Consider the following 26,765-nt stretch of genomic DNA (forward strand, 5'->3'; position numbering starts at 1 on the left):
AAGTTCTAAAGTTCTTGATCGTTTAAACAAATAGTTCTGGCCATTAAATCAACGAAATTAAATCATTAAATCATCTGTTTTCGCGTGCGCAAATGTACGACTCGTGGATATATCTATCTTTAAATTTTAGCTTACATATTTATATCATGTATGCTATAATGCCAAAAGAATAACATTGCTCTGATATACGTATATATTTTATTTGTTACAGGAAGAAGCATTATTGATAACCAGCATGCGAATTTGAAAATGTATTATACACGTGCGATTCACATCACGTCGGAAGTATCGTGTAAAATGTAAAGTGTCGCGCGTCGAGAGTGCCGTATAAAGTTTTACGTATCGGGAGTGCCGTATAAAATTTTGCGTATCGGGAGTGCCGCGTGAAATGTCGGGCGATCGTAATTATTCGTATTTTCGCGAGTATTCTGAGTGCTACGAGAACCAAGAGAGGAAACCCGGGGAAGCATCGGGGCAACTATAAGGTATGCAAAATAAATATATAACATTTCTTTTAAGAAACATAATTTTTGTTATATTTGTTTAAGTATCTCTCTCTCTATATATATACGATTTTATTTGTTATTACAGATAAGGATTATTAATAAGTTGCCCGCGAGATTCTCGAGTGCCGAACGGATTTTTGCTCCGTGTGATAATAATTTTCGTATCGTTTTTTCTCATTGTGTAACGTACGCGAAATAATAAGCGTGCGATTCTCGCGTCGCGTCGGGAGTGCCGTATAAAGTTTTGAGTATCGGGAGTGTCGTGTGAAATGTCGGGCGATCGTAATTATTCGTGTTTTCGCGAGTGTCGCGAGTGCTACGTGGACCAAGAGAGGAGGAGGCCCGGGCAGGCATCGAGCAACATCGGGGCAACTGCGAGGTATACAAAATAAAAACATTTTTTTTCTGAACTGCCTTGTTTATGAGATATTTGGTTAAATATCCGTTTCCAGACTTCCAAAACATTTTGTGTATTTATTATATTGCACGTATCGGTGAGTGAGAAATTGTTTATTTTGTAACATTTCTATAACGGTAATGAGAATTATTATATAGATATTATTATTATTTAATATTTATCGATTATGTTGAATAATTATATATACGGCTAATTAAATATTATATAGTTAATTTGAATAAAATTAGAATAATTAAAGAATAATTATTCAGATAAAAATAATTTTTTCATCTAATTCTGTGGGATGCGTGTGTGAAACTGGCATTTGATTTGATAGAAATTCATAAATCATTAATATACACAATTCCATATTATCTAGATAAATTTGATTAAAAATTTGACATTTGTATGAGTATAATAATAAATACTCACTCGTTTTTTTGATTCACTATTATCTAATTTTGTGTGAAATAGTAATTCAATGATTTTACATACTTTATATATAGATTGCAATTTAATATGTATGTGCATTTTTGCATTTCAAATTCCGTTGCTTAATTCGTCGTATAATTCACTGTTTATTACCAAAATAAATTACTCTCTTTTTTTAGTTCTCTTTTCCTTTGTACAATAATGAAATTTCAAAACTTCGTAATTATGAAATTCAACCAAGAGACCCGGATACTCGCTTTTTAAGATTCACCGGGCACTTTCGCGACTGTCGCGCGAAGTTCTCGCTAATTAAATTTTTCGAAGCCCATGGAATAATTTGCATTTATTCGCTCATTGCTATTCAACGCTATGTCTATGTACAATATCTCTTCTTTCATATTGAATGTTTCTCTCTCTCTCTCTCTGATTTTAAGAAGTCAAATATACATGCACAATACAATTTCGTGCTTACTTAAATCAGCCTTATATCCTTCATCATTCATAAGTCACAGTGTCATAGAAATGGAATTCACGTTAGTTAAACTTTTTATTTTTATATCGTAAAATATCGATACTTAATGTGTGCAATAAATAATAATTGCCAATTGGTATAAAATGAAAGAAGTTAAAATAATAAATATAAAACAATAAAAATATCCTATTATATATTATAGATACAGTACATAATACAAATCTTTCAAGTCGTACGGCTTGTTACTTAAAAGCTTGACATAATCAAACTATTAAAGATATAAACTTGGTGTACAATAAAATGAGATGTTGAAATTTTTGCAAAAATATAGTGCATGAAGTTCTTAAGCGCTTTTCGCGTACTCGACCATCTCGACCTGGCATATTTAATTCTCACATAGACAGAGGGAAGAAGCTTTAGTCAGTTGCGGAAACGGAGTCCGCAGAAATATTAAAATAATCGTCCAACATTCCGCCCGACAGTCCAGGTGCAGCGCGACCTCCGTTTCATCGACGTAACAAAAAGCGAAACGTTCTCGCTTCCGGTTTGCGCCCAGAATTCGTTTCCCTCTCTCGCACTTGTCAGGAAAAGGGGCCGGAAAAAATTTCCCGCTTTTTGCATCCGTTGCGAACTCCGTATCATTCGCTGTCTCTCGCGCACTCTCTTTCGCGTGTGCATGCGGCTGTTATTTTTCATTATGTCAAGGAGTTTCCACTTGCCGCGTGGCGTAACGGGTCTTGTTTGAGAAAATACATCTTTTTTCCGGACGGCGAAATTGATCGTGTACACCGGCACGTTCTATAAAATCCCACCAGAAACTGTCGCGTACGGAACTGCATACCGTCCTCGAGCGCGATAAGTCATGGTGTAAAAAGTCAATTTAACACTACATGCAGGAAGAGCAATAATGCATTTTGCAAGATCTGACAAGCTCTTAGATCAATTTAAAACTGATTTTTTTTTAAGCGTTATCGAAGTAGTTTTTCAATTTGAAATTTGCATACAGTTATAGGATATATACTGTATAATCTTGACATTTACATATTCTTTTTACAAAATCTTAATTTAATATTTAATTACCTAAATACATCTATAATGCTTATGCATTTTAAAAGTTTAGGTATATCTTTCAACAACTTACATTAAATAACATAAATTATATTACTTAAAGTTGACTATATTATATTAAGAAATATATTTTTATTTTTATAAGTTTGTTAATTGCAAGTCAATAATGTTAGATTATTCATATACTTAATAGACAATTGAGAAACAGATTTAACGAGTATGCCTTTTTTTTAATAAATAAGAAATATATAAAATAATTATATAAATTCATACTTAATAGATAGTTGAGAAGTAGGTTGAATGTCTGTTCAGAAAAAGTATTCTTATACGCGAGAGAAATTTATGCAATTTTCGAGTTGTAGAAATATCTTTCTCTTTCTCTCCAAATTTACGGAACTATCTTTAACGGTTCTATGGAATTATATATGGACGTGAAAAGTAAGAAAGTTTAGTAACAAATTTTATTGCTTAAACTTGGGACTAATAATTTCTTACGAAAACAAGGATAATGATAATAAGACGGTTTTTGAAGCAATAAACATCTTGAGCCATTGTGGGGCGAGAGGAATTTAATAAAGCAACTCAATCTCTCACGCTTTAAGCAAATAAATCCCTGCGATGAAAAGAAGCATAAAAAATTGCTGTTCTGAGTACGCTTATTCGCATAAATAAGCGCAAGAAAAATCAAGACTTCGGCTATACACGTTTGATTGCAATTTCATTCAATTTTCTCTCTCTTTCTCTCTTCATGTTCTTTTGTGTAAAAATTTACAAACAAAGAAATAGTTCCGTCGCGCTTTTTTCTTCTTTTTCATTTCGCCATAACTTCCTTCTGGTTTTACGCTCCTCATTTCGTTCGCCTTCCGATTGGCCGCGTAGCATTAAAATTTATAGATGGTGTTCGACGATGGAGTTAGAGGAATTACTCAGAGAACACGCCTTCGCGTTCTTCTCTCTCTCTTTCTCTCTCTATCTCGTCGTCTCATAACAGGTGAAAAGGGAAAACCAGGAAAGGAACCGACGCGAAGTTACATCCTACCTTAATTCTCACGATACTGCGCCGAGCTTGCAACATTGAAATATTTCATTTAATTATAATTCGTTGTAAGTAGGAGGACTCACTGGACTAAAACCAGTATATATAACTAACGCAACTCTCATACACGTTATGAATAGTAATGAGAGATAAATTATGAAGAATTCGTTTACTACGCACGCGCGCGTTGGCCAAATTAGTACGATGAACTAAATTAAATTAGCTCGCAAAAGTAGTTGCGGCCCTTGTGTGCGATAAATAAACGACGTGCTTTCCATTGTGTATGCTTAAATCAGGCTTTCATATATACTCTCACTTATATACTTTTGTATATAAAGAAGATTTTATGATTTTAGCTTTAACGCAATGCATTGTAATAATTTATTATTAAATCTTTTTAATATCATGAATTCATATTTCATAAATTCATATCATAAATTCATATTTATTATTCTGCAATTACAAAAATTAATCACAGTTAGCTAAAGACTTACGTCATTAAAAACTTCTACTTATAATCAAGTGAAAATGATTAATGCGTGTTATAAACGCAAGTGCCTATCTTTTTAAAAATAAAAATAGCTTGAGAACAATCTGTAATGCATCACACGATACAAAATATTCCCTGTAGAGCTTAAGTCACTTTTCTAATGGCATGTTGATTATATTATATACGCACTCAAGCAAGCATATTATAGGCGTTCAAGCTATTTTAATAAGAGTTAAATTTAATTGAAAAATTTAATTCTAACAAATACCTTATATATGATATTTTTAAAAACGTACAAACATAAAGCACTAGTTCGATGATGCTAGAGTTTTCCGGATGTAATATAATTTTTAATTTCATGATGTTAAACTTTTCGGGATATACAATATACCTACGTATATTTTGAGACAAAAAAACCGTGATCGTTAGTAGATTCGGGTACATTATCTTGAAGTTAAAAGAGAAGGTATTTCCGGGATAGTTAATGGCAAGAGAAGCACGAACAACGGACGAGTAAATGCACTCGAATATTTAAGAACCGTTCAAAATGCGGCCTCTGCTGCATGTCGTCTGCTCGCTCCACAACCCTCAATTTTCTTCCCTCATTTATTCTATGGGCAGATTAGCATTAATTGTGGCGAACTATTACGGATGGAAAAAAATGCGAAGTAACCCGGTTGTTTCAATCTGCATTCCGCGGAACTGTCGTGTCTTTTCGTTAAAATGCATTATGTCCGAGTTTGCATTACTATTTTATTTTAAATTTTATTAATTTTGAAAAAAGTGAGCGAGCGTATTCAGAGAAAATTACGTTCAATTAATTTTTATCATTTAATTTCGTTATTACTATAAAATAAGTTCTATTTGAAGAGCTTTTAGATATTTATCTTTTGTATGTATTTTTAAAGCTGTAGCTTTCATCTTGTATAATTTCTTTTTTCTGTTTGTTACCAATCTCAAGCATTAAGAACAAATTTTTTTACTATATCTTTTGTTATTTGTAAAAATGACAAAATATACATATACGTACAATATTTTATGGTTATTGTTATTTATGATATAAATATCTTTTTTACCGTAATAATTTTATGATTACTGATATTAATAACTATTATTTTGACGAAAAACAGATAATGCAATTCAATTTAATTAAATAACTTGATTAACAATTGATTAAATGAAGGAATATCTGTTAATTTTACAGATATACAGATAATTTTCCGTTAAATATTTATAGTGATATTTTACGCAGAATAATTGATATCATCTTAAATTATTTAAATATATGAAAATTATCCATATGACGAAATATAGATCGGATAATTTTAAACATAATATCTTTTTCCGGATGGAAATTGCACGAGTTTGCTATTAAGTACTATTTATTAAAGAATTTTACTTTGTTACGCAGAGTAAAAATTTATCAAAGAAATACATTCAAGAATAGTAACGTTTAATTCTATTCTTATACAAAGAAATTTTTTACAAAAGATACCTTTTTCCAAGTTTTTATTAAACAAGAAGAATATGAGATATATTTCATATTTTAATTAGACTCAAACATGTGTGTTTTGTTACATTTATTTAATTAGTGAATTTAATTAATGAACTTTTATAACTTGTATATAAAAAATTTTTAAAATTACAATAAACAAAATTAAAAAATCTGTATCCTGCAATATTGCAGAGATCTCCTAAAAATGACGTTAAGACGCGTTTAAAAAAATACGATTTAACAAATATAATATCCGACATTGCTCAACGTGATTTCCAACGTATGATGCTACCCTAATGATTTGAATAACATAAAAGTGTTAAATAAAAGCTGTTTAGTTTATACTCAGGCAAGCATCGCATATTTGTACGCTATTAAAATTCTCTGCAATTACATGGGATTACTGTCGCCCGTGCAAACTTCTTCTGTGTACGAGCACACTCGAGTCGGTTTAACATCAGTGTCCTGTGAAATTTCTTTATATCGTTACACAACAGGAAATTTACATAAGTCGCAATTTCAAGCCTTTTAGGAAACGAACATAGGACCTTTTAATGCTTTAATTGTTCTAGCTTATTGTTTACTGTTTTGAAATACTTTTTAATGTAATATGTCGAGAGAGCGTAATACATATATATATATATATATATACAAATCCTATACAATGTTGAAGAAAAATAACTATGTATGTATGCGATAAAGTATAATATTTGCATGAAATAGATTGTGATAAAAAACAATGGCGAGAATTGAATAATAATTTATTGCCTTACGATATTTTACAATATTAGATAAATGAGAAATAGGAAGAAATTGCGCGGAGATTTGTGCGTTTATTTGACAATACCGTCAAGATCGATATATTTCTTACTCTTTCGTTAAGTTTCTACGGGCTTAAGAGTTCCAATTATCGTCTACTATAAGAACGGTAACACAAGAAAGCGAAAACTTTTAAACGTTGCCCAACACTTCACGGACAACAAAGGGTTAAGAATATTGATAAATGAAAAGCGTCTCTCTCGTTCTGCACAGAAGCAAAACTGGAATAGCGCAATATCGGATTTCGCACGACAAAGAGACCGGAGGAGGTCAAAGTGTTATACAGCAGTATGAAAATACGAGAGAGCGACACTAGAGAGAAGGGAACATGTTCTTTTCTTGCTAAAGTTTCGCGCAGCAAAAATTTAAAAGCGCACGGTACGTATATCTCTCTTGACAAACTTATTCTATAAGAACGTAGCGTTTATCCGGCGATCTAATTAATTCGCTGAGCATTTTTTTTTTAGCTAAGCGACGAGATAATTAGCGCGAGTGCGATTAAGTACCGAGGAGAGAAATTGAATTTGCAACGGTCGGAAAACGCGAATCTGTTTTCATGTCATTGAGATACTCTCTCCGATTAAGTAAAATGTAGCCGATTGCTTATGCTTTTGTGACTAATTATTGTATAGCGTAGAAGATATTGTGCAGTATAATGAGTTATCAGTTAAAAAAAAAAAAAAACAGATTTTTATGGAATTGCCTGACAATTTCATTTTATTTAATTTTCAAGATTTCGAGAAATTTTGCATTTGTTGTTGCTAGTTTTGTGTCTACAGAGAAAGTTTCTTTTTCTCTTTGTATATATGATACGGATATTGCATTCCAATTCGCTAGAAGGATTTATAAGAATATTAAAGAAATTCAATTTGTGCGAGATATAATAAGATCGAAGCATTTTCTGGGATTGAAGTTATATAGCCTAAATTTTTTACCGCTATACGTATCATCGATTAAAAGGAATTAGCGAGATCGTTGTTCTCGCTCGGTAAGTCATTTAAAATTGCAGAAATGCTCGAATTCGTTTATTTCTCATATATATTATGAAATCTAGTTAGCAACGAAGAGTACATGCTCGCGCGTTTTTTTTTTTCGCCAATCTTTTTCTCTCTCCAATAGTAAGAAAGCATTTTAGCGAACTATTAATCAAACTTATATTCGCGCTTCTTCCTCAATAAGAGAAAATGACCGAAGAATTTTCTGAAATTACAAAGTGAAGTTCCACTATTTGGCGCTTTTGTTGAAAAGAAGAGCGATCGAGATGGCGAAAAAACGCATTTACGACGATCGGTGAGATCGAGCTGACTTACATGGAAGGAAACGTTCGCCTCGTACGTCATTGAAATTCCCCGCAATTACGCGAAACATACGGCCGGGAGAACATTACCAGTGGTGCAACGAACGACTTCTTCGGCATTCGAGTGCGTGGGAACTGATGTAATATGGGTCGTTCTTGCCATCTGGGAATCTCTCGCTGGGAATACCGTAGCGCTGATTTCTTTCATTGGTTACCGCTTTGAATTTAGAGTACCATCAAACGTCGTTTCAAGCAAATTTGTCCGAATTTCGGGATCTTGCTGTTCGCAATTGTAAATTAACTCGATGACACTTTTCTGCATTTTGTTCGCGGAACTTTATGTCTCCTTCCTGAATTCCTGTGTTTGCTTTTCGACCGCGGATTATTTATTTTTATATATATTTTAAAAAAAACTTTATTAAAAATATTTTTTTAAATTTTTTATAATTTTTTATATTTAATATTTTTTCTTTACTGGCTCTCTCGGTCAAAATTGGCAGTAAATAATCATTAGCTTTAAAAAATTATCTTAATTTCATAATAAAAGCTGACATTATTTATGGAATATGGATTGAATCTTTGTAAATGTAATATATTCGACGAGCATAACAACATTGACGATAAAATGTCACGACCATTATTCATTGCGCGAGCACAATATTATCGAACTGAGAAGCAGCCACGTGCGGTGCGTAATAAAGTTGCAAAATAATAACCGTAACGTTATCAGCGAAATTTGTGTGTATCAAAGACAAATTGCGTCGATATTATCGTCCAAAATACCGCGTGTAACTCCAACACATTACAAGTCCAACCAACCATATAATCGTTTTCGATCTATTTTATATGTGACACTGTATGTTTTATAATAACGCAAAATCGGAAATCGGTGCACGCTTTCAACCAATTAGATGAGAATCTATTGATTGACGAAAGTGTATTATTTACTGAAAAGATATTAATGATATTTTAGTAATGTTTGCTGATTTCCGAATATATTACTAATAATACAATTTTTGTCAATCTTTAATATTTAATGTTATAATTATATTACAGATATTTTCTTAATTTTTTAATAATGGCTTATCTATTCCTATCGATAATAGAAGAAAAATTTAAAAAAATATATACAATATATACATTCTCATACAATTTTTTCTTATCGTAAATTAATAAATAAACTGTTTAATTGATATGGAAATCAAGTATATCTAGATAATATGTAGAATAAAATAGATTCATGTTTAATTGAAAAATTAATGAAATGTTAGGCATGTCAATAGTGCATTTAGTTAGAAAAGTAGCACATTTATTTTTGGGTATTTCTCGCGAAATACGGTTAAACTGTTTTTATAATCCTCGTGTTAATATTGAAAAAGCCGACTTGCCCGGCTTTCGGGCAGTTTGCCGGATCTTCGGTTTTTGTATATCATCTCCGATGAATCGTCGAAGCACGCGACAAAATCTGACGTAAAATCGATACGGGGTCAGCTCGTTAACTGTTTCGCGTATAGCGCGAAAAGAGAGATAACAACCGAAAAGAAATGAGTTACGAAGAAATTGCGTCAAACGTGGACAGATGATACTGCCCGAACCTCAAGCCTCGTAATTGCAAGGCATTTCAAGTCTCGAACAAAAGCTGGTGCAAAGTCGAATGCTCAAGGTGAAATTGTGATAGCGGACAGAGAAAAGTTAGCATAGAGTACAAAAGGACGAAAGGGAAGAGCGGAAGGAAAAAGTGTAAAACGCATGAAAGAGAAAAAGTGAGAACAGAAATAGGAGGAGAAAAGCGGAAAATAGAGCGCGGGAAGAAAAAGAATTAAAGCATGATGGAAGAAAATAATAAAGAACGGAGAGAATTGCATAGCTAGTAACAAACTAAAAGAACAGAAAATAATGACGCAAAACGTGAAAAGAAAAAAAGAAAGTTTACAAAAACCGATGAGGGAGAAGTAGAATATCAAAGTAAACAAATAAATAAGGAATAAATAAAAGAAAAAGAAAATAGCGAGAAAAGCAAAAGAGGAAACAAAAGGGATCGAAAGAAGGCGGTGTAAAACGTAAAAGAAAAGGGAGAGTAAAAATAATGGATTAAAAGGGAACTGATTCTGAGGGAGAAAAGGGATAATGTATGAAATAATAGCATCGTAGGTAGAAAGAAAACTTGTTTAGTTAGACCCAAAGAAATAATGTAAAAAAAAAAACAAATTAAAAATACTAGGAAGAAAAATTTAGATAAAAGGGAAAGAGACTTGACAAATATTCTGATTATTTTATTTTAAACAAGACATAAAACATGCAAGAAAAAATCAGAGAAAAAATGAAAAGTAAGATAAGAAATAGAAGATGAAAGAAAAAGGAAGAAAAATAAGAAATAGAAAAAGAGAATCAAGAAAATCGCATGCTTGACAACGTCAAATTTATATTATAAAAAATTATATTAAATATTATAAAAGTAAAAGAAGAGAATCTCAGAAAGAGAAAGAGAGAAGGGAGGGAGAAGAGAGAACAAACAAAAAGGAGAACAAGAAAGGAGAAGTTGAAGACGTGTACAGAACAGCAAAAGAAGAAGAAAATCATATGCTCAACGAATATGCTTGCCGGCTTTATGCTTGGATTGAAATCCGGCTGCGAGTTCAGACGAATATTCACGATAGATATGGAAAAGAACGAGAAATCTCATATCTGTGCGAATATTTCGCAAAATGAAAATGCGGGAGTTAAATCGATGAGCAAAGAAATCGGGATGACTAGTCAGCTGACAAAATATGCATCGGATTTATTACATGTTCTATATTTCTTTTCCGATTATTTTTCTTTGCAAAACTTTCTATTAATTTTCTTACTGCAAAATTTTATGCTAATTTTAGTTTCACATTGCTATTACTTATATTATGATTAAACTATAGAATGTATAATTAAATAACATATACATATACATATACGAAACCCACAAGCTATTATTTCAAGCACAAATATTGAAGAATTATGAAAATATATACAATAACAGATGATATTTTGAAAATCGATTTTGCTACATAATAAAAAAATAAAATAGAATTTTGATAAATTAAATCATGATTCGTTTTGTTAAAATTGTGCATAGATAGTAAAATATATTTTTAATTTTAGCTGGAGATCTTACTTTAAATATTCATTTAAATCAAAGGTTTGATTATTAAGATACATTAGCAATAATTGCTAATATCTACCAATATCTTGTTAATTGAAATTCGATTTTAAATTTAACAAAGAATGATGGAGAAACAAATATTTCGTATTTGTCTTATATGTGATTAAATATTTTCTAAATTAATTATTTTTCTGCAGTACGATATAATTTATTAAATCATCACAATTTTGTTTATTTATTAGTCCAATTCGAAAATATATATTATAATGTATAATTATATGTCGCGATTTGCATTTCATATGCATACACGCAATGCATGAGGCTGCATATTAATGTGCATTTAAATGAGCTTGCATATCAGGTGATTACGTAATAAACAGCCACACAATGTACTCTGACCTAACTAGCATAATAGTGTCCGAGAAGCATCGTGTGGACATTCTGGATATTTGGATAGACAATGGCACATCTCGGGGACATTCTGTAAACGTTTGGAACACTTAGATATACAATGACATGCCTAAGGCGTTTCCTGAAGATATCTGCAAACCAGACAGCTGGCTCAGTTAAGATGCATGTCGAGAAATTGCAAGCGTGTATTAATGCCACGTAATTATGCCAAGGTATTAACAATATCTTAATTCATCTTTAAAATATGAGAGAGCAGAAATATTCTTGTATTTTATGTCACAAATTATATCACATATATTTTATCAATTTTTGGTATTTATATCGATATAGTATATTATGTTTCAAGTGTGACAATTGTCAATCCGCACATGATACACATACTATTTTGTATTACAAGTGCAAGCAAAGTGGCTTTGTGCGCGTTTTCTGTGCGCGAGATGGCCGATCGCACGCCGCTATCTTGCGGCGTGGGAAATCGGCCGCTTTCTGCACAGAAAACACGCACACAAAGTGCCACTTTGCCTGCACGTGTAATACAAAATAAATTATTTATATCGATAATTTATTTATATCGATAGATAAATAATTATTATTAGTATTATATCGATAATTAAATATTATAGCAATAAATCGACGAGCTATGTTGTCGTCACTTATTTAGTATCAATGATTCATGAAGCGTATATCTTCTCCGTATCGGGATCAGATACCTACACTTTGCTCACTCGCTGAAGCAAGACATCGGGCAAACTTGTGCGTGCTTCGCAATGCATTTAGGAAATAGAAAGACGCTCGTAGAGGTGTTCGCGATATAAAGGAGCTTCGAAACGATTGAGCACATCGGAAATTTTTAAGGCGAGGAAAGAATCACCTCTGTGGTGACCTTTTCTCTCTGGAGACAACGGACAAATCGTTCTACCTCGTGGCTAATTTATTACTTTCACTGTCGTCTAGACTAGATCGTAAAGGCGTATCGCTATCGCAGCCGGTCGATAAATAATTTCGAGCGTAGGATTATCGCATGTATAAATCGGCTATCGAATTGCGTATCTAAATCGGGTGCTATATATAAAATCAAGATCAATTTACGATATTCTATTTAGGCGACGTTGACGAAATGTATGTTATATTGCAGTAAAGCGTACCTGTTTTCGACGAACCGTAAATCAGACAACGTTCAACTATGCATGCGAGTTTTCTGATATGAATCGAAAAACGATATAGTTATCTATTAATGGCCGCGTTCGCGAATTCATGAATTATTCTTTGAGAAATAAGAGTATCGATCTGTTTTTCTGGATTTTATGCAGTAAAAGAGAAAAAAGAAGAAAAGAAAGAGAGAAAGAGTGAGAGAGAGAGAGAGAAAAAAGTGCGTCCTTAAGTAGAAAATTATTCACAGAATGTAACATAAATAATATTTTAGAATAATTGGTAAAGACATCATATTTTATTCAATACTTGTAATAATTTTGTTAATAAATTAATTGTCAATATTAACAAATTATTTATACATTTGATTAGTATTCAATTGTCTGATAGATAATTATTTATTGTTTCTTTTTTCTTAATCTTTTTTTCTAAATTACTTATTGCTAGCAAACATTAATAGAAAAATAATTAAATAATTAATTATTTCATAAAATTAGAGGTAGTCGTTATTACGTTCATCTTCTCTCTATGTGAATATTATATTACATTGTAATAAATATCAAGATATATAATAAACATATAATAGATAGATTTTCATCTCAAGCCGTCGTCAACGCACTTGCTCACTGTGAATCGTGAGTCGAAGTAATAGATCATAATGGTTGATTTTGTAATATTAGAAATATCATATATTCCCGCATTTGGAAGTACGTGAATATATATTTAGCACTGAATTAATTTGCAGCTTGATAAGTAATCGAGCCGCAGGGCATCGCGACATGATATCGACGAGAGTAGTATTAAATTTTGCATTTTCCGGTAAATACTACAGGAGGAACAACAAGCTCGTTATTGCGGTTAGACAATAACGCTGTATAAAGGATTTCGATGAGAACCTTATAGTTTAATTAGGTTAACTAAAACTTTGACGGTACGGAAACATTTCCAACAGCAATCGATAGTCGTAAATAACTGGATTTTGTTCATGCTATGTGTCAGAATCGGAACCTCGGGGAAATCGTCGTAATTCAAATCCTTTATTCGATCATTATCTAAATCTCGATTCAATAAAAGAAAAGAGATTAAAATTTTTTAATATTAGACATATTATTTTTATATTATGTATATATGTGAATTATGCAAATTTTTTTTATTTTGTGTTACTACTGAAAACAAGAAATTTAAATACGATTAATTTCTTTAAATTATAAATTCTTTTTTATATTATATTCATATTTTTACATTTTTTAAAATCTAGATTAATTCAGTGAATATTTCAAAAATTAATTTTTTATATGAAAGACCAAAATAAAATACAAAAAATATAAATATAAAAATTATATGTATATTACTAAAATAATTATTTTGCATATAAAAGACCTTCATATGTATTATCTAAGACTTATATTTATTTTCGTAAAATTTTTTATATATCAACGTTTAAGCAACTCGATTTAAGGGCGATATGGTTTCAAGAACCGATCGATCGCTCAATAAAGCACCAGAAGTCGGTTCAGAAGCTTGCTCGCTCGCAGGGATTATAAATCGAGACTCGATAATGATCCGTAATAGATGGTTTCCCCTGCTTTGAAACGGCCGAGCCTGCAAAAGTCGCTTGAGAGACGTGGCATAACGATTATTCATGCTTACCATCTTTCTGGACGTTTCGCGAATTAAGTCCTTCGACGTGCCGTGAATCTCGAGGTCGCCTGGGATCGCCTCGCGCCATTCGTGCGATTGTGAGGAACAGCGGGTCGAGGAAGGTTTTAGCACGGAAATCCGATTTTAAAGTCGGATTTCTATTTTTCGATTACCTCGAATAAAGCCGCGATATCAACCTCCACAAGATATAAATCCAGTTTGCTACATTAAATTAAAGAAAATCGAAATAGAAAAAAGATAAGAACTGATATCAACATATAAAATAGCAAAAAGAAAAAATATATTTAAATTTATATGAGATAAGTGAGATACACTTATACCTATATATATAATCTATATCATTTATATTTATATCATAAAGCATAAATAAACTTATCAATATAAATATCTTTTTTTTATGAATTAATATAAATTTAAAAATATACATAATCATCATATAAAAATAAATAAATATTTGACAGCTCAGGAATATTATACGTATATATGTATATAATATGGATATATGCCTCATATATATTTATTTTTTTCCTTTTGAATATCAATGAGACATCGATAAGCAATTTTGTGTGTGTGTATTTTTATTGATTTCCTAAAAAGAAACCAATCTTGCTTGGCTATAAAAATAAATGCATTACTATATCACATTTTTTGCATGTTGATATTACAATACTTTCGCTTTAAGAACGATAGGGAAAAAGCATACAGATTTTAATTTATTAGTACAAAAAATGCTTAACATTTTATTAGGTCACTTATATCTGCACTGCGGCAGGTGCGATATCGTTTCGTCCAATTACAATCGCGCTTAAAACTTTCCCATCGATCGAGTATCTCGAGTGTGCGATCGAGGATCGATTGATCCGTTAAATCCTGCTAGTTCGTAGTCCGGGGATAACATCGGATTTCCGCGGTAGCGGATAGAAAGTTTCGCCGGTATGTTTTGCAGAACTCTGTGTCTGTCTTTGATACTGCAGGTCGCGTAATTCATGAATAAATAAGAAACAACTTTCGAGAAACAAGCTAACTGAAAAGCGCGCACAGAGATGACGACAACGACGATGATGACGAGACGACCCGACGTGGAGAAGGAGGACAGAAGAATCCCGGAGATTCAGCGCAACTCCAGTTGCCGTCTTGCTTCCTATATATGTGACCCGCAGATCCTTCTTATTTTCCGACCTCTTTTCGCCGGAATGCACCCACTCTCTGACCTTTCCGCCTGGCTTCCTCTCGTCCTCTATCCTTCGCCTCTTGGTCTCTCCCGTTCATGATTCCCCGAGAGGATGGCTTCGAAATTTTCATATATTATGCAAACATCGTTCTCTTTGACCCGATGCCCTTTTTATTTTTATTTACTCATCCGTCTATTTCTGCTGTTTCATTTCGTATTACAACATTTAAAGCTTTCCAATTTTGCGTCCAAATTGCACTTTGGCAATTATTAATTCGGTGAATTTTTCATTTATTTTATTTTAACATATACTGTAAAGATATTATCTAATTAATTTTATTAAATAGAAAATATATTTTTATAATGATAAAAATGCATTATATAATAACTTTGTAGAATGCAGTAAATTATTCCTTGTGATTCTTAATAATCACGCGGACAATATTTATTCGTAATAAGTCAGTAGCTTGAGCTAATATTTTTCATCGTTTTTAAAAATCTCTAAAATCGCTCGTCCAGCACGAAATCTCGTTACTTCGATAAAGTCGCATTACTTGAGTCGCGCTCATTCTTTTCCAAGGAAATCAATTTCCGCGAGTAGAACGAGAGCTAGAGCTATATTTAAATCTTTATCCGCATTTGTTAGCAAACTCGACCGTAACCTTTCCCCGATATTCACCACGGCGCTGCCGATTCAAATGCAATTCACTTTGGAATGGTCTCCGCGTATTTATTATCTCGTTTTTTCGTAATCAATGTGCGTTATATTTTTTGTCTGAGCCGCGGTGCATTCGCCAGCTTCTATAACTTTCAATCGAGCTTTCGCAGCGTAAAATTAAAAAATAAAGTAATACTTCTCACACGCGCGGATATTATACTTTTCCATTTAGTGTCCCATTCGTTATTAGTTTTGTTTTCTGCCTCTTGCACACTTTCCTTCTCTTCCTTAGCTACAAGAAAACATTTTTCGAACCTGCCGCGCGTGCCCGCTAAATCATTTAAACATTTTAATGGAAAAAAGCACCGGTCAGCCGTTTTTCTCAGCACGTCCATAATTCACTCAAACGATTTGAAATTTATATTTTATCGGGGAACTAGAAGAAGCTCGCTCTTCTCTCATACTTTCGTAACCATAAAGCAGGAGCGCCTTATAATCGAATCATATTTTTCGAACGCAGATAATGATTCTTTACTTAATCGAGTCAATTTTTTATTGAATCTAAATTAATCGCGCTAATAAGAATCAATATATGCAAAATACGACATAAATATGTATATAATCAATTTTTAAGAGAAAAAACTATAAACTATTTTTATTTTTTTTTTGTTACAGGTAAGACTTTTTTCAAGATATAATATGTTAAAAGATAAAAAATTACAATAATATGCAGAATTTTGCAATAATGTATTTTTTGTAAAAAAATAGTTTCATAAAAAACCTATTTCACAGAATTCTAAACATTTATAGAATTTTTACATCACGCGGTATAAAAAGTGTATAGTTTTTATGTCTTATTTTTTCCTGCTTTATATACTTAGTTTATAAAACGAGAATATGCGTAGAAGAGAAAAAAGTATGGATGTTGTAGAAAGGATACAATATATAGCATATGTCTGTGCATTAATGTCTTGTAGAAAATTAATTGTTTTGTTAGCAGACAAACTATATAGCTTCATAAAAAAATTAATTATCTCTCTGAATTTCAGAGTATTTTTTTCATTTTTCAATAACATCAGAGATATAAAATATACCAAAGCATGTATCATCAGCTCTAGTTGAGAGCATACTAAAGTATAAATTTAACGTAGTAGGGTATATAAAGTGGAAAGAAATTGAGAGTTATAACGCTACTTTCTTTCTAAATTTAAAAGTAGCACAAGCATAGTGGAGAGCTGTTTCTTCTTTATACATATCCTTTATACTTTCTATTCATAGTCGAATAGAAATAGTACTGTTACTTTTTCACGAGGGCAACAAAAATTTCTGTGTGTTCATATAATAAATTATTTAGAATTATTGCAACGTGATATGCTAAGAAATTGGGCTCACTTCAGCTTGCAAATTGTACATAAGACATGACACATACAATATTTACGAGTTTTATTCAAATTTTATATATCACACGCGTGCTGACAATTTGTTACAAAATAAAATACTGTGTCTCAGAAATAATATTTTACTTCTCATATCGTTTGTTCTGTGACTAGAGATATAGTAATATCAAAATATAATTTATATCACGGAGCCAGAAAACATTTGATTATTTTACGCGAAAGATGAAGAAGTGATCCAGAAATACATACATTAAATCACACATCTCAAGTTTTCTCGTTTCTCATTTTCTCAATATTCCATGAGGACATAGTACAGTGTTTTAACTCTTCAATCAGCTCTCTGATTGCTATGAATGGTAATGGGGGCTTTCGTTCAAGCGGAGCTTATAAGGCGCAGTGAAAACTTCTGCTGCATCCGAGTTAGTTACAGAATGCTTATGAATACTTTGCAAGGAGCAGCGAGAATCTCTTAATCCTTTCCCACCTGATAGTCCCCACGCGCTACGTTCGTACGAATCTTTTTAGTCGATTAGCGTGATTACATTAAACATGCAAATCCACTGATCGAGACTTCGACAAACGCGAACTTCTCAGGCTGGTAACCAATTTTCCATACCCTCTTCTTCGGATTTGTCGTGAAAACTTTTTATATAGATGACAAATTATCGGAAAAGAAGGGAAGAAAGAAAAAAAAATATATAAAGCAGATAATGATTGTATACATATACAAACGGGAAGAATAGTAGATTGTATATATTATATACGCAAAACATGCAAACCCCTAAAAGAACGTATTTAATCTTAACACAGATAGCTTGTTATATGTAACAAGATAATTAAAAGGAAGTTGATTTCAATTATTCGCAGAGAGAATAATGAATGCATCCATTGAAAACGAGATCAGAGAACAGAATCAGAAAGGAACAGTCTTTTTTTGCAATCATTTCTTTACTTCAACGGTTTATCTTTCCGCGACGGACATTCGTAAAATTTTTTCCCTCCATGATTTTTTTCTTTTGTCTTGAAGATATAATTAACTTTTCGCTCTATTGCCACATTCGTGATTGAAATTTTGAATAAAAGTCTTATTAGGGTATTGGTTTAATTCGCATTATTGCATATTCGAAACGGAGATGCAATGACAGAGAATAGCCAACCGCGAATATAACAGAATATAATTTCGAGCGACCCAATTCGCCGAAAATGTAAGAGGATTATGAAAACGCGTCGCGCTCGTGAGAGTCTGAATGATTATTTGCGCTCGTGCTGGCGAACCCAAATAAATTACTTGCGGTTCCAGTTGGAACGCCGCGCCCTGTCGCGCCGAACGATCGGATGCTGGGTCGGATTGTGTCGTAAGTAGGATTTGTGAGTTATTACAGTATTACAAATCCGCGTCGTGGATTCGCCAGTAACTTGGAGTCTGAAGATATCGTTTCGCTTAGACATTACTATAGTAATGTAATCAGAAATGTAAATTATATGAGACATTATAAGCGCGTGATATATATTTTGTATCGCACTTTTATAACGTTTAAAATAATTCCAACAGTAGATTCGAGTCATAATGCAGTTTATGGAGAATATAATTATTTAAATAATTTTCAAACAAAATATTATTTACAAATTTATTAATAATATTTAAGCTTGAAAAAAAGCTTAAATATTATTTTACATAAAAATTTCTCCAAAAAAAAATTTGCTTAAAATTATTATTTTAGTTATATGTAATATTGAAATTATATTTTATAATTTCAACTTTTGCATTTATATATGTATATGTATATATTCTGTATTATTCTCATGGAAAATAAATTTGTAAATAATATTTTGTTTGAAAATTATTAATGCGAAAGCATTAATGATTGGCAACGTTTACTTCTAAACTGTTTATCGAAATGTAATTCGCAAAGCACTCCACAACATAGTTCCACGGAACAGGTTACTATTCCGTGACGTTTCCAATCGCTTGAAAGAACACTTTGACGCCAGTAACTCGTGCGAGGCAACACATACGGTGAGACTAGGAATTTCAAAGTTTCCTAATTTACGGCTTGCCCCTATAACCACTCTAGGTATGTTAGAGTCCCTTTAAATACTATGTATAATTAGCCAGCATCTCTTGCTTCTCTTCGCTTATGCGGGAGATCAAAGATCGACTTAGTCAAATGTCTAGAAACTTTAGTAATTTGTGGATATATAAATGCGGTTTGATTTTCTCACATTTGTGTTTATCTGCCTTTTTGATGAAGTCAATTTTTGAAATGTATTTGTCTTTTAATATTATAACAGGGAATACCAGGCGAGAGAGTAAATAGACCTGATATTTCCACTTGGATTCTCCCTCTGTATCGCAAACGCGTTTCTTATTATAATATATTTGCGATTGTATCGATCCGAACGGGCTGTAGAAGGATACGCGTGAATCCTTACGTAGAACGATTTTCCGGTTAGGCGTACTCTATTTCTCCTTTATGACGCATTCGGCGTAATGTGTAATATCTTTTTCTATTACGTGTCTGACATAAAACTACCTGGATGCAATCCGTGGTAATACCGGCACGAGCGAAACGCAATACATATGCTAACGATATATCGTCGCGCGATTTATGGACAAGCGATACAAGATGTTCCGCTTGAACCGAAGGTACCATCCAAGTGCGTTTCGATAGACGGTGGAATATGGTCGTTCGGAAAACGGGGGATTTCGATCAACGAGGGAATACATAATTAGACGGCCGACATTGTACGACTCGCGCTGTTATCGATGAGATTCTGTTGTCGACTATTCTAAGCACCTCTTTGTTTGGGTTTACTTATTTCATTCACGTCATCTGAACATTTTTTTTGTTATTACATAATAGTGAAGGTGCTTTCAGAAATCCGTTGTTAAGACTTTTATTTTTTTATCAATGGTGTCAAATTGTCTTCTTTGCTTGATCTTGAAATTTGAAAGTCGATTGAAAATCATTAATGATATATAGAGAGATATATTAGATATATAAAGAGATCAGATTATGAACAAGAGATACAAAATGTTCCGCTTGAACCGAAGGTACCATCCAAGTGCGTCTCGATAGACGGTGGAGTATGGTCGTTCGGATGGAAAACGGGGGATTTCGATCAACGAGGGAATACATAATTAGACGGCCAACATTGTACGACTCGCACATTATAGTATCGTTAAATTGTCAAAGGAAATCATATTATAGATTGATCTTAAAATCGCAAAGATGTAAAAGAAATTCTTTTTTCAATGGGAAATCTATTTTTTATAATACGTATGTTTGATGATATATTTGACAATTTAGCTTGTAATTTCTGAAAAATAATGCAAAATCTTTGCCTGAAATAATTTGTAGGCTAAATTGAAGTCGTTTCCATATGAGTAACACATGAATACAAATAATGTTGAAAATAATGCTGAAAAAATTTTTCTAATTATACAGAAAGAAATACTATTTCATCTAATTAAATATATATGATAAAACAATTGCATTAGCCTTAATGATAAAATATATAATATGTATACATATATATCATATACACCAAAGACATATTGTTAATGTGTGCTTTTCAACAATTTGAAATATTTTTTAAAGATACATTTTGCATTAATAAGTAATTTACTTTGGATAAAGCAAAACAATGAATAAATAATAATTGTATTTTGTTTGTTATATTACAAAGAAAAAATAATTTTCTCTAAAGATATGTTGCAAGAGCTCGAGTTTCACTTTTCTTCATATGAAAATTATTTTAATTAAAATGTTACTTTATGAAATTTAAAATAAGGGAAAAAATACATACGTAAACAATACTTATGCGTGCCTGCTAATTTCACTCCTATGTAAACGTTTGTAGAATGTTGTGTAGACTTGCTCTGTTGGTTGTATAGCAATGCTATCCGCATACAACTCCAATTTGCATTGCTAATATAAATATCAAGCTTGAAACACACAAGATAACCTCGCAGATTCCAGCATTCACCAAAGCCTGAGCTAGAGCAGTTGCTGATTACGTTCTTAATTGGCGGTTTCTTATCTGTGTGTTTCTCATTTTCGCGTTGTTTCACGCATTCATGGATCACTGAAAATGCCTGATCTTATTCTCATTTTAATTTTAAGACAATTAAAATGGGATTGTAATTACGGGAAAAGTTTTCCGTGTTATTTTCCATGAGCAATGTTTACAACGTGGAATCAGAGATGCTTGAAGCTTAATTCACCGCTTAAAGTTTTAAAACGGAATTTTTTCGTCAGACACGAGATATGCAATTTATCTTGGAGAATGCTTCGGTTTTTTTCTCGTCGACACCTGTCTGGAACTTTCCAAAATTTCTCGCGCCAACTAAAGTTTAAAGCGAAGTATGCCGTGAGTGTCTCTTAAGCATTTTTCTTTTTTTTTCTTTTTAACCTATGCTAGAACTATCAAGCGGAAAATCTTCGGCAAGTACCGACGTGTTAGCCGTGCAAATAAAATTTACCACCCAAGTTTGCGGTCGAATTTATATAGTACGCGATAAGTTTCCGAGTTTATCATAGTGTGCATCTTTTAATAGGCTCGAGTAATGGTTTAACATTACGGTTCAGTATTACGGAGAAGACGTAGTTAAGAACCCCTAAACCCTTTAAGTTTTAGAATAATTCTGTTATCATTTCTATGATGACACGGAAGTATAATTATACATAAAAGAATAATGATTATTAAATTAAGTTTAATTACATATATAGAGGAAGCATATATAAAAATTTTAATGTCTTATTTCTAAATTTTCTTTTACAGTTTATGAATTAAACCGAATAAGACAAGCTCGTAACTTAAACGTAATTATATTTTACTTTCAACACACAGAATGTAATGTGAAAAAATTACTTGGATATTTTACATAGAATTTCTCAAGAATGAATTAAAAATGTAACAAAAGTTATATTACAAAGATGCAAATCAGATTATCAAATATACTCGAATATTATGGGGTAGAGCTATTTAGATCATTAGATAATACAAAATTTAAGCATCATCGATTAAGTCATTCCCAAGTACTGCAGTCAGGGACACTTTCCAATTGCAGTCGGCTAAGTTAGCGGAAGTTATGCCACGCTGCGCTCCAACTACCATGGATGAAAATTCGCCCAGGGGTATTATGGCGTTGGTGTCACGGGGTCGACAGACACCGGAGAACTAACCCACTGTAATTCCCCAGATGATTTTAATCCGTTGTCACTTAAATCATTCCTTATTAGAAGTTTTGTCGCATTCGAACATTTCATTTAACTTGTTCTAAAGGCAGTTAAAGACTGGCATTACTCTTAATTAGACTTTTGGAATAAATTTCCTAAGTTGATTGTTATGCGAATCTTTTGGAAATACCTAGAGTTGTTAATAAAAAAATAAATAATTTACATACACATATTTTATATTAAGGCTGATGCAATTTGTGCTTACAATATAACTTTTTTTTTATTTGCAACATGTAGAGTTGGAAATATGTAACATTACATACGTATAATAGGCGTACATCAAAGCTTACAGGTGCAGTATGCTAATGTAAATTTTCAATTCAAATAATTTGCTACTGAATTGCTTTTAGTTACTCAATTGCAGACATTACTTAGTGTAAAACAATTCAATTTCGAAAAGGTGAAAAATTATATTACGCCATGTGCTCGCACAATGGTAATCGCGATTGTAACTTTACTATAAATGTAAATTTAGTAAATAGATGAAACAATGCCAAGCATATTATTAGATTATTTATTTTATAATCATAAAAATTTCTTTGATCTTTGAAACACAAATTAACAATTAACATTTTATAATTTATCTTTAAAAATATTCAATAATAGAGAACTCTATTTATAACAGAACTCTCTATTTAATTATATCGCATTTATTATTTAAATGCTGTCAGTGCTTTTCTTTTCTAATTTTATTTTTGTTCTGAGTTTGTTTTGATTTTATACGTTTATTTAAATAGAGGCAGAAAGGATAATGTATTTATAAATATATCACTAAATAATCAAGATAAATCACATTTAGAATTAAAATTAATATATATATAATGTGCATCAAATACAAAAAAATTAAATTTTATACTGTAATTAAGTTTCATTAACTTTTTTATCTAGATAAAAAAAATTTCAAGGATTAAAAATAAAAAGTGTGTTTCTCTCAGATAAATATTTAAGGTGGATGACTTTAATATCACGAATCTCGTATAATCTACAATCGTAATATTATAATTGAAAATAGTAAATTTCTGTAATAATATATACAAAAAATTATTTTAATTTATTAGAGAATATCTGAGTTTAAATTTTTCTAACTACTGTGTACCATATATATTTTTACTCAATATTGATTGACTCACAAATTTTAACATTCGATTTACATATTTTTCAAATGTTTCCGGATCTGTATTTATTCTATTGAATTTCGCGAGTTACGTAGAAAAACATTACAAGACGGAAGAGAAACTTTCCAGAAACTAAAGTTTCCTATAAAAAAAACGAGTATCGGCTACAAAAGAAATTTTACAATTACACTTACCCTCATGGTCGAAGTCTCACATGGTCCCACCGACGCTGAAAAACACCTTCAGCCTGCAGTGGGTTTGAGTCTGTCACCCATCCGCCATACTCCGCTGTTGCTCGGAAAAACAACCAATGGGCGTCACTTGTTTTTGCACGAGACAATTCTCACACCCGGCTCCTACCCCTTTAATCTTTAATACCGCAATACTCGATACAAATTCCTCTAGTAACTAGTACGTCCGAATTTCACGTGTAGAGTTTACATCCAAACTTTACGAACGTTCGTTAAATTTTTATTTGATATCCCGCAAATCGGAGTAATTATTAAAATATGTTGACAGACAAATTAAGTATAAGTTAATCGAACGAGTTCACAGATGGATAATAATAATACAAAGCAGCTGTGAAAAAATTTGCGGACGGTTCAAAATTTTCATACAGTTTCGAAAACTCGTTTTTCTTTGCGATGCGCTCGTAGAGATTTACGAAAGAATATGATCTGTCGAAAGCTCAAACGCAAACTCGGAGATCTGCCGGAAACGTGGTCCGCGAAAACTCTCGCGCAGCATCGAACCGAGGGAACGAACAACCGGGTTGATGCGAGGTCGTGGCCCGGCAGCCGGCGACTGGCTGCTGCTAGAAAGCTCGCAAGCTCGAGCCAGTCGGCCTGGCTAGGCGCAAGCTCCCTACTACGCGGCCTCGAAACACCCAAGCGAGCACAACGCCGCGCATCTATCGCCCACCCTTCGTGAGAGAGAGTTTCTTCTAGCGAGTCGCATCACCGAGGAAAACGCTGCCAGATATTTGGCAGCTTGCGGCGCCTTAAAGTTGCGCAGGGTGCATTCGATTTCTGTCTTTTTTATGACATTGATGGACGACAGAAATAGAAACTTTTTGAAATTCCATGTTATTCTGGTGGGAAAATGTGTAAATTTTCATATTACAAACGTACAAAAATCGTCTTTATTTATTAGAATTGTTGTAAAATATATTTTGTAGTATTTATCTGCTATGTGAAGTGAAATTTTTTACAACTGGAACAGTTTTTATCTTCGGTATTTTATGACGAACATTAAGTTTTGATTTTTAACGATATTGGCGCAATATCTTTTTCTCTAATTAAAAAAAGAAGTGGATTGAATTTTTCTTAAACTTTTTTTGCGTTATGCTTACAGAATGAATTACTTAGATTTTGAATTACTTTGATGAAGTGCCGATTCCGCACGGATGAACCGAGTTTAATCCGTCGCGAATCGCCGTTAATCGCGAAAGCTGATATCGATATTAATAGCAGCGTGGATATAATGCTACATTCGTCGGTGTTTCAATGATTAATCGATAATGAATTACTCCGCCGTTTCCGGCTGCAAGCGTATATTAGTCGATTTTATGCACCATTTCTTTTAATTACGTAAAATGGAAATAAATTATTTTGATCAAATATTTTCTTGCGTAAACTTCAGCAATAATTTCGTGCACATAAATGCTTACTTTTTTAAAAGATAAAATTCTAATGGCGAATGCCAAACAAACAAGATAATAATAATACAAGAATTGTTATTTAAGTATACTTTAAGAGATCAGTTTGTAGTACACTTTACTTTATCGCAATAGCTTGCAATTTTCAAATTATCGATAGCATAGTATTTTTCGATGACGAAAAGTCGTTTTTATATAAATGTATAAAAATATTAATCGTAAAAAAATAAAAGATTCAACGGCTACTAGACAGCTTATATCTATACTTCAATTTATACGTTATTGATATCTTTTACGATACGCGCTTATATATGTATATATATTTTGCAGTGGCATTTGTGTGGTGTAAGGTTTACGACGAGCGTAAAAAGTTTTATCACGTCGATCGCGTTAGCCCGCGAGGGAAATGTGTCTTTAATGCGTGAAAAAAGGTGGAACTGATAGGGAAAGAAGGAAAAATATATGTCGACAAATTTTCATTAATTATTCTGGACGAACCATAACGAAAATGCCACTATGTCGGAGCATAGTTTGCGAGAAGCTCGCACTCGTGGCCAACCTGGAGCACAATTGTGGCATTGCGGACGGCCACAAAGTGCTTTGATAGCGTAAACGCGAAGCTGTGCAAGCTGGTTCATATGGGTGAGGAAGGGACTTGCACGGACATCACTTTTACTTTGCGCGTTTTAATTAATTCCGCGTACAAAAACGAATTCCAGGGGCGTGCTAGCACGAGGCGGCCATCCGCGAAAACCCTTTGTATGCGTATTTTTGAAAGCTCCCTGTTTTGATCGAAGAATTATTTCAAATGACAATTATGTCTGCAATCGATGAAACGGTAATGATCAAAGCAACGATTTATGTTGCGTTAGATTTGCTGCAAACAATTTTGAATACATTTTACATTTGGATACACATATCTTATCATAAGTATAAACAATTTTATGAATTGATAGAGAAGTGCTTTGTTTAATATAAATTTTATTTGTACGGCAAAGAAAAGTATTTTTGAAAGCTCTCTGTTTTGATCGAGGAATTATTTCGAATGACAATTGTGCCTGTAATCGATGAAACGGTAATGATCAAAGCAACGATTTATGTTGCGTTAGATTTGCTGCAAAAGAATTTGGATACATTTTACATTTAGATACACATAT

The 26,765-nt window shown here is 32.4% G+C and overlaps 1 protein-coding gene across 3 annotated transcripts in view; it reads right to left on the reverse strand.

The window, feature by feature from the left end:
* Positions 1 to 24,784, reverse strand: part of LOC114932572 (dipeptidase 1) — a 105,338-nt gene extending 80,554 nt beyond the window's left edge. The window contains exon 1 of one of the 3 annotated variants that reach the window (XM_029304845.2): positions 24,146 to 24,782. In XM_029304845.2, coding sequence (XP_029160678.1) covers positions 24,146 to 24,151 — 6 coding nt within the window. In that variant the 5' untranslated portion in view covers positions 24,152 to 24,782. Of the gene's footprint in view, positions 1 to 24,145 lie in introns of all 3 variants that reach the window. The other 2 variants (XM_029304846.2, XM_085479744.1) reach the window with 2 other exon arrangements.
* Positions 24,785 to 26,765: the final 1,981 nt, after the last annotated feature.

The sequence above is a fragment of the Nylanderia fulva genome, unplaced genomic scaffold (genome assembly GCF_048542155.1).
Source record: "Nylanderia fulva isolate GAGA-0341 unplaced genomic scaffold, ASM4854215v1 Scaffold13, whole genome shotgun sequence".
NCBI lineage: Eukaryota > Metazoa > Arthropoda > Insecta > Hymenoptera > Formicidae > Nylanderia > Nylanderia fulva.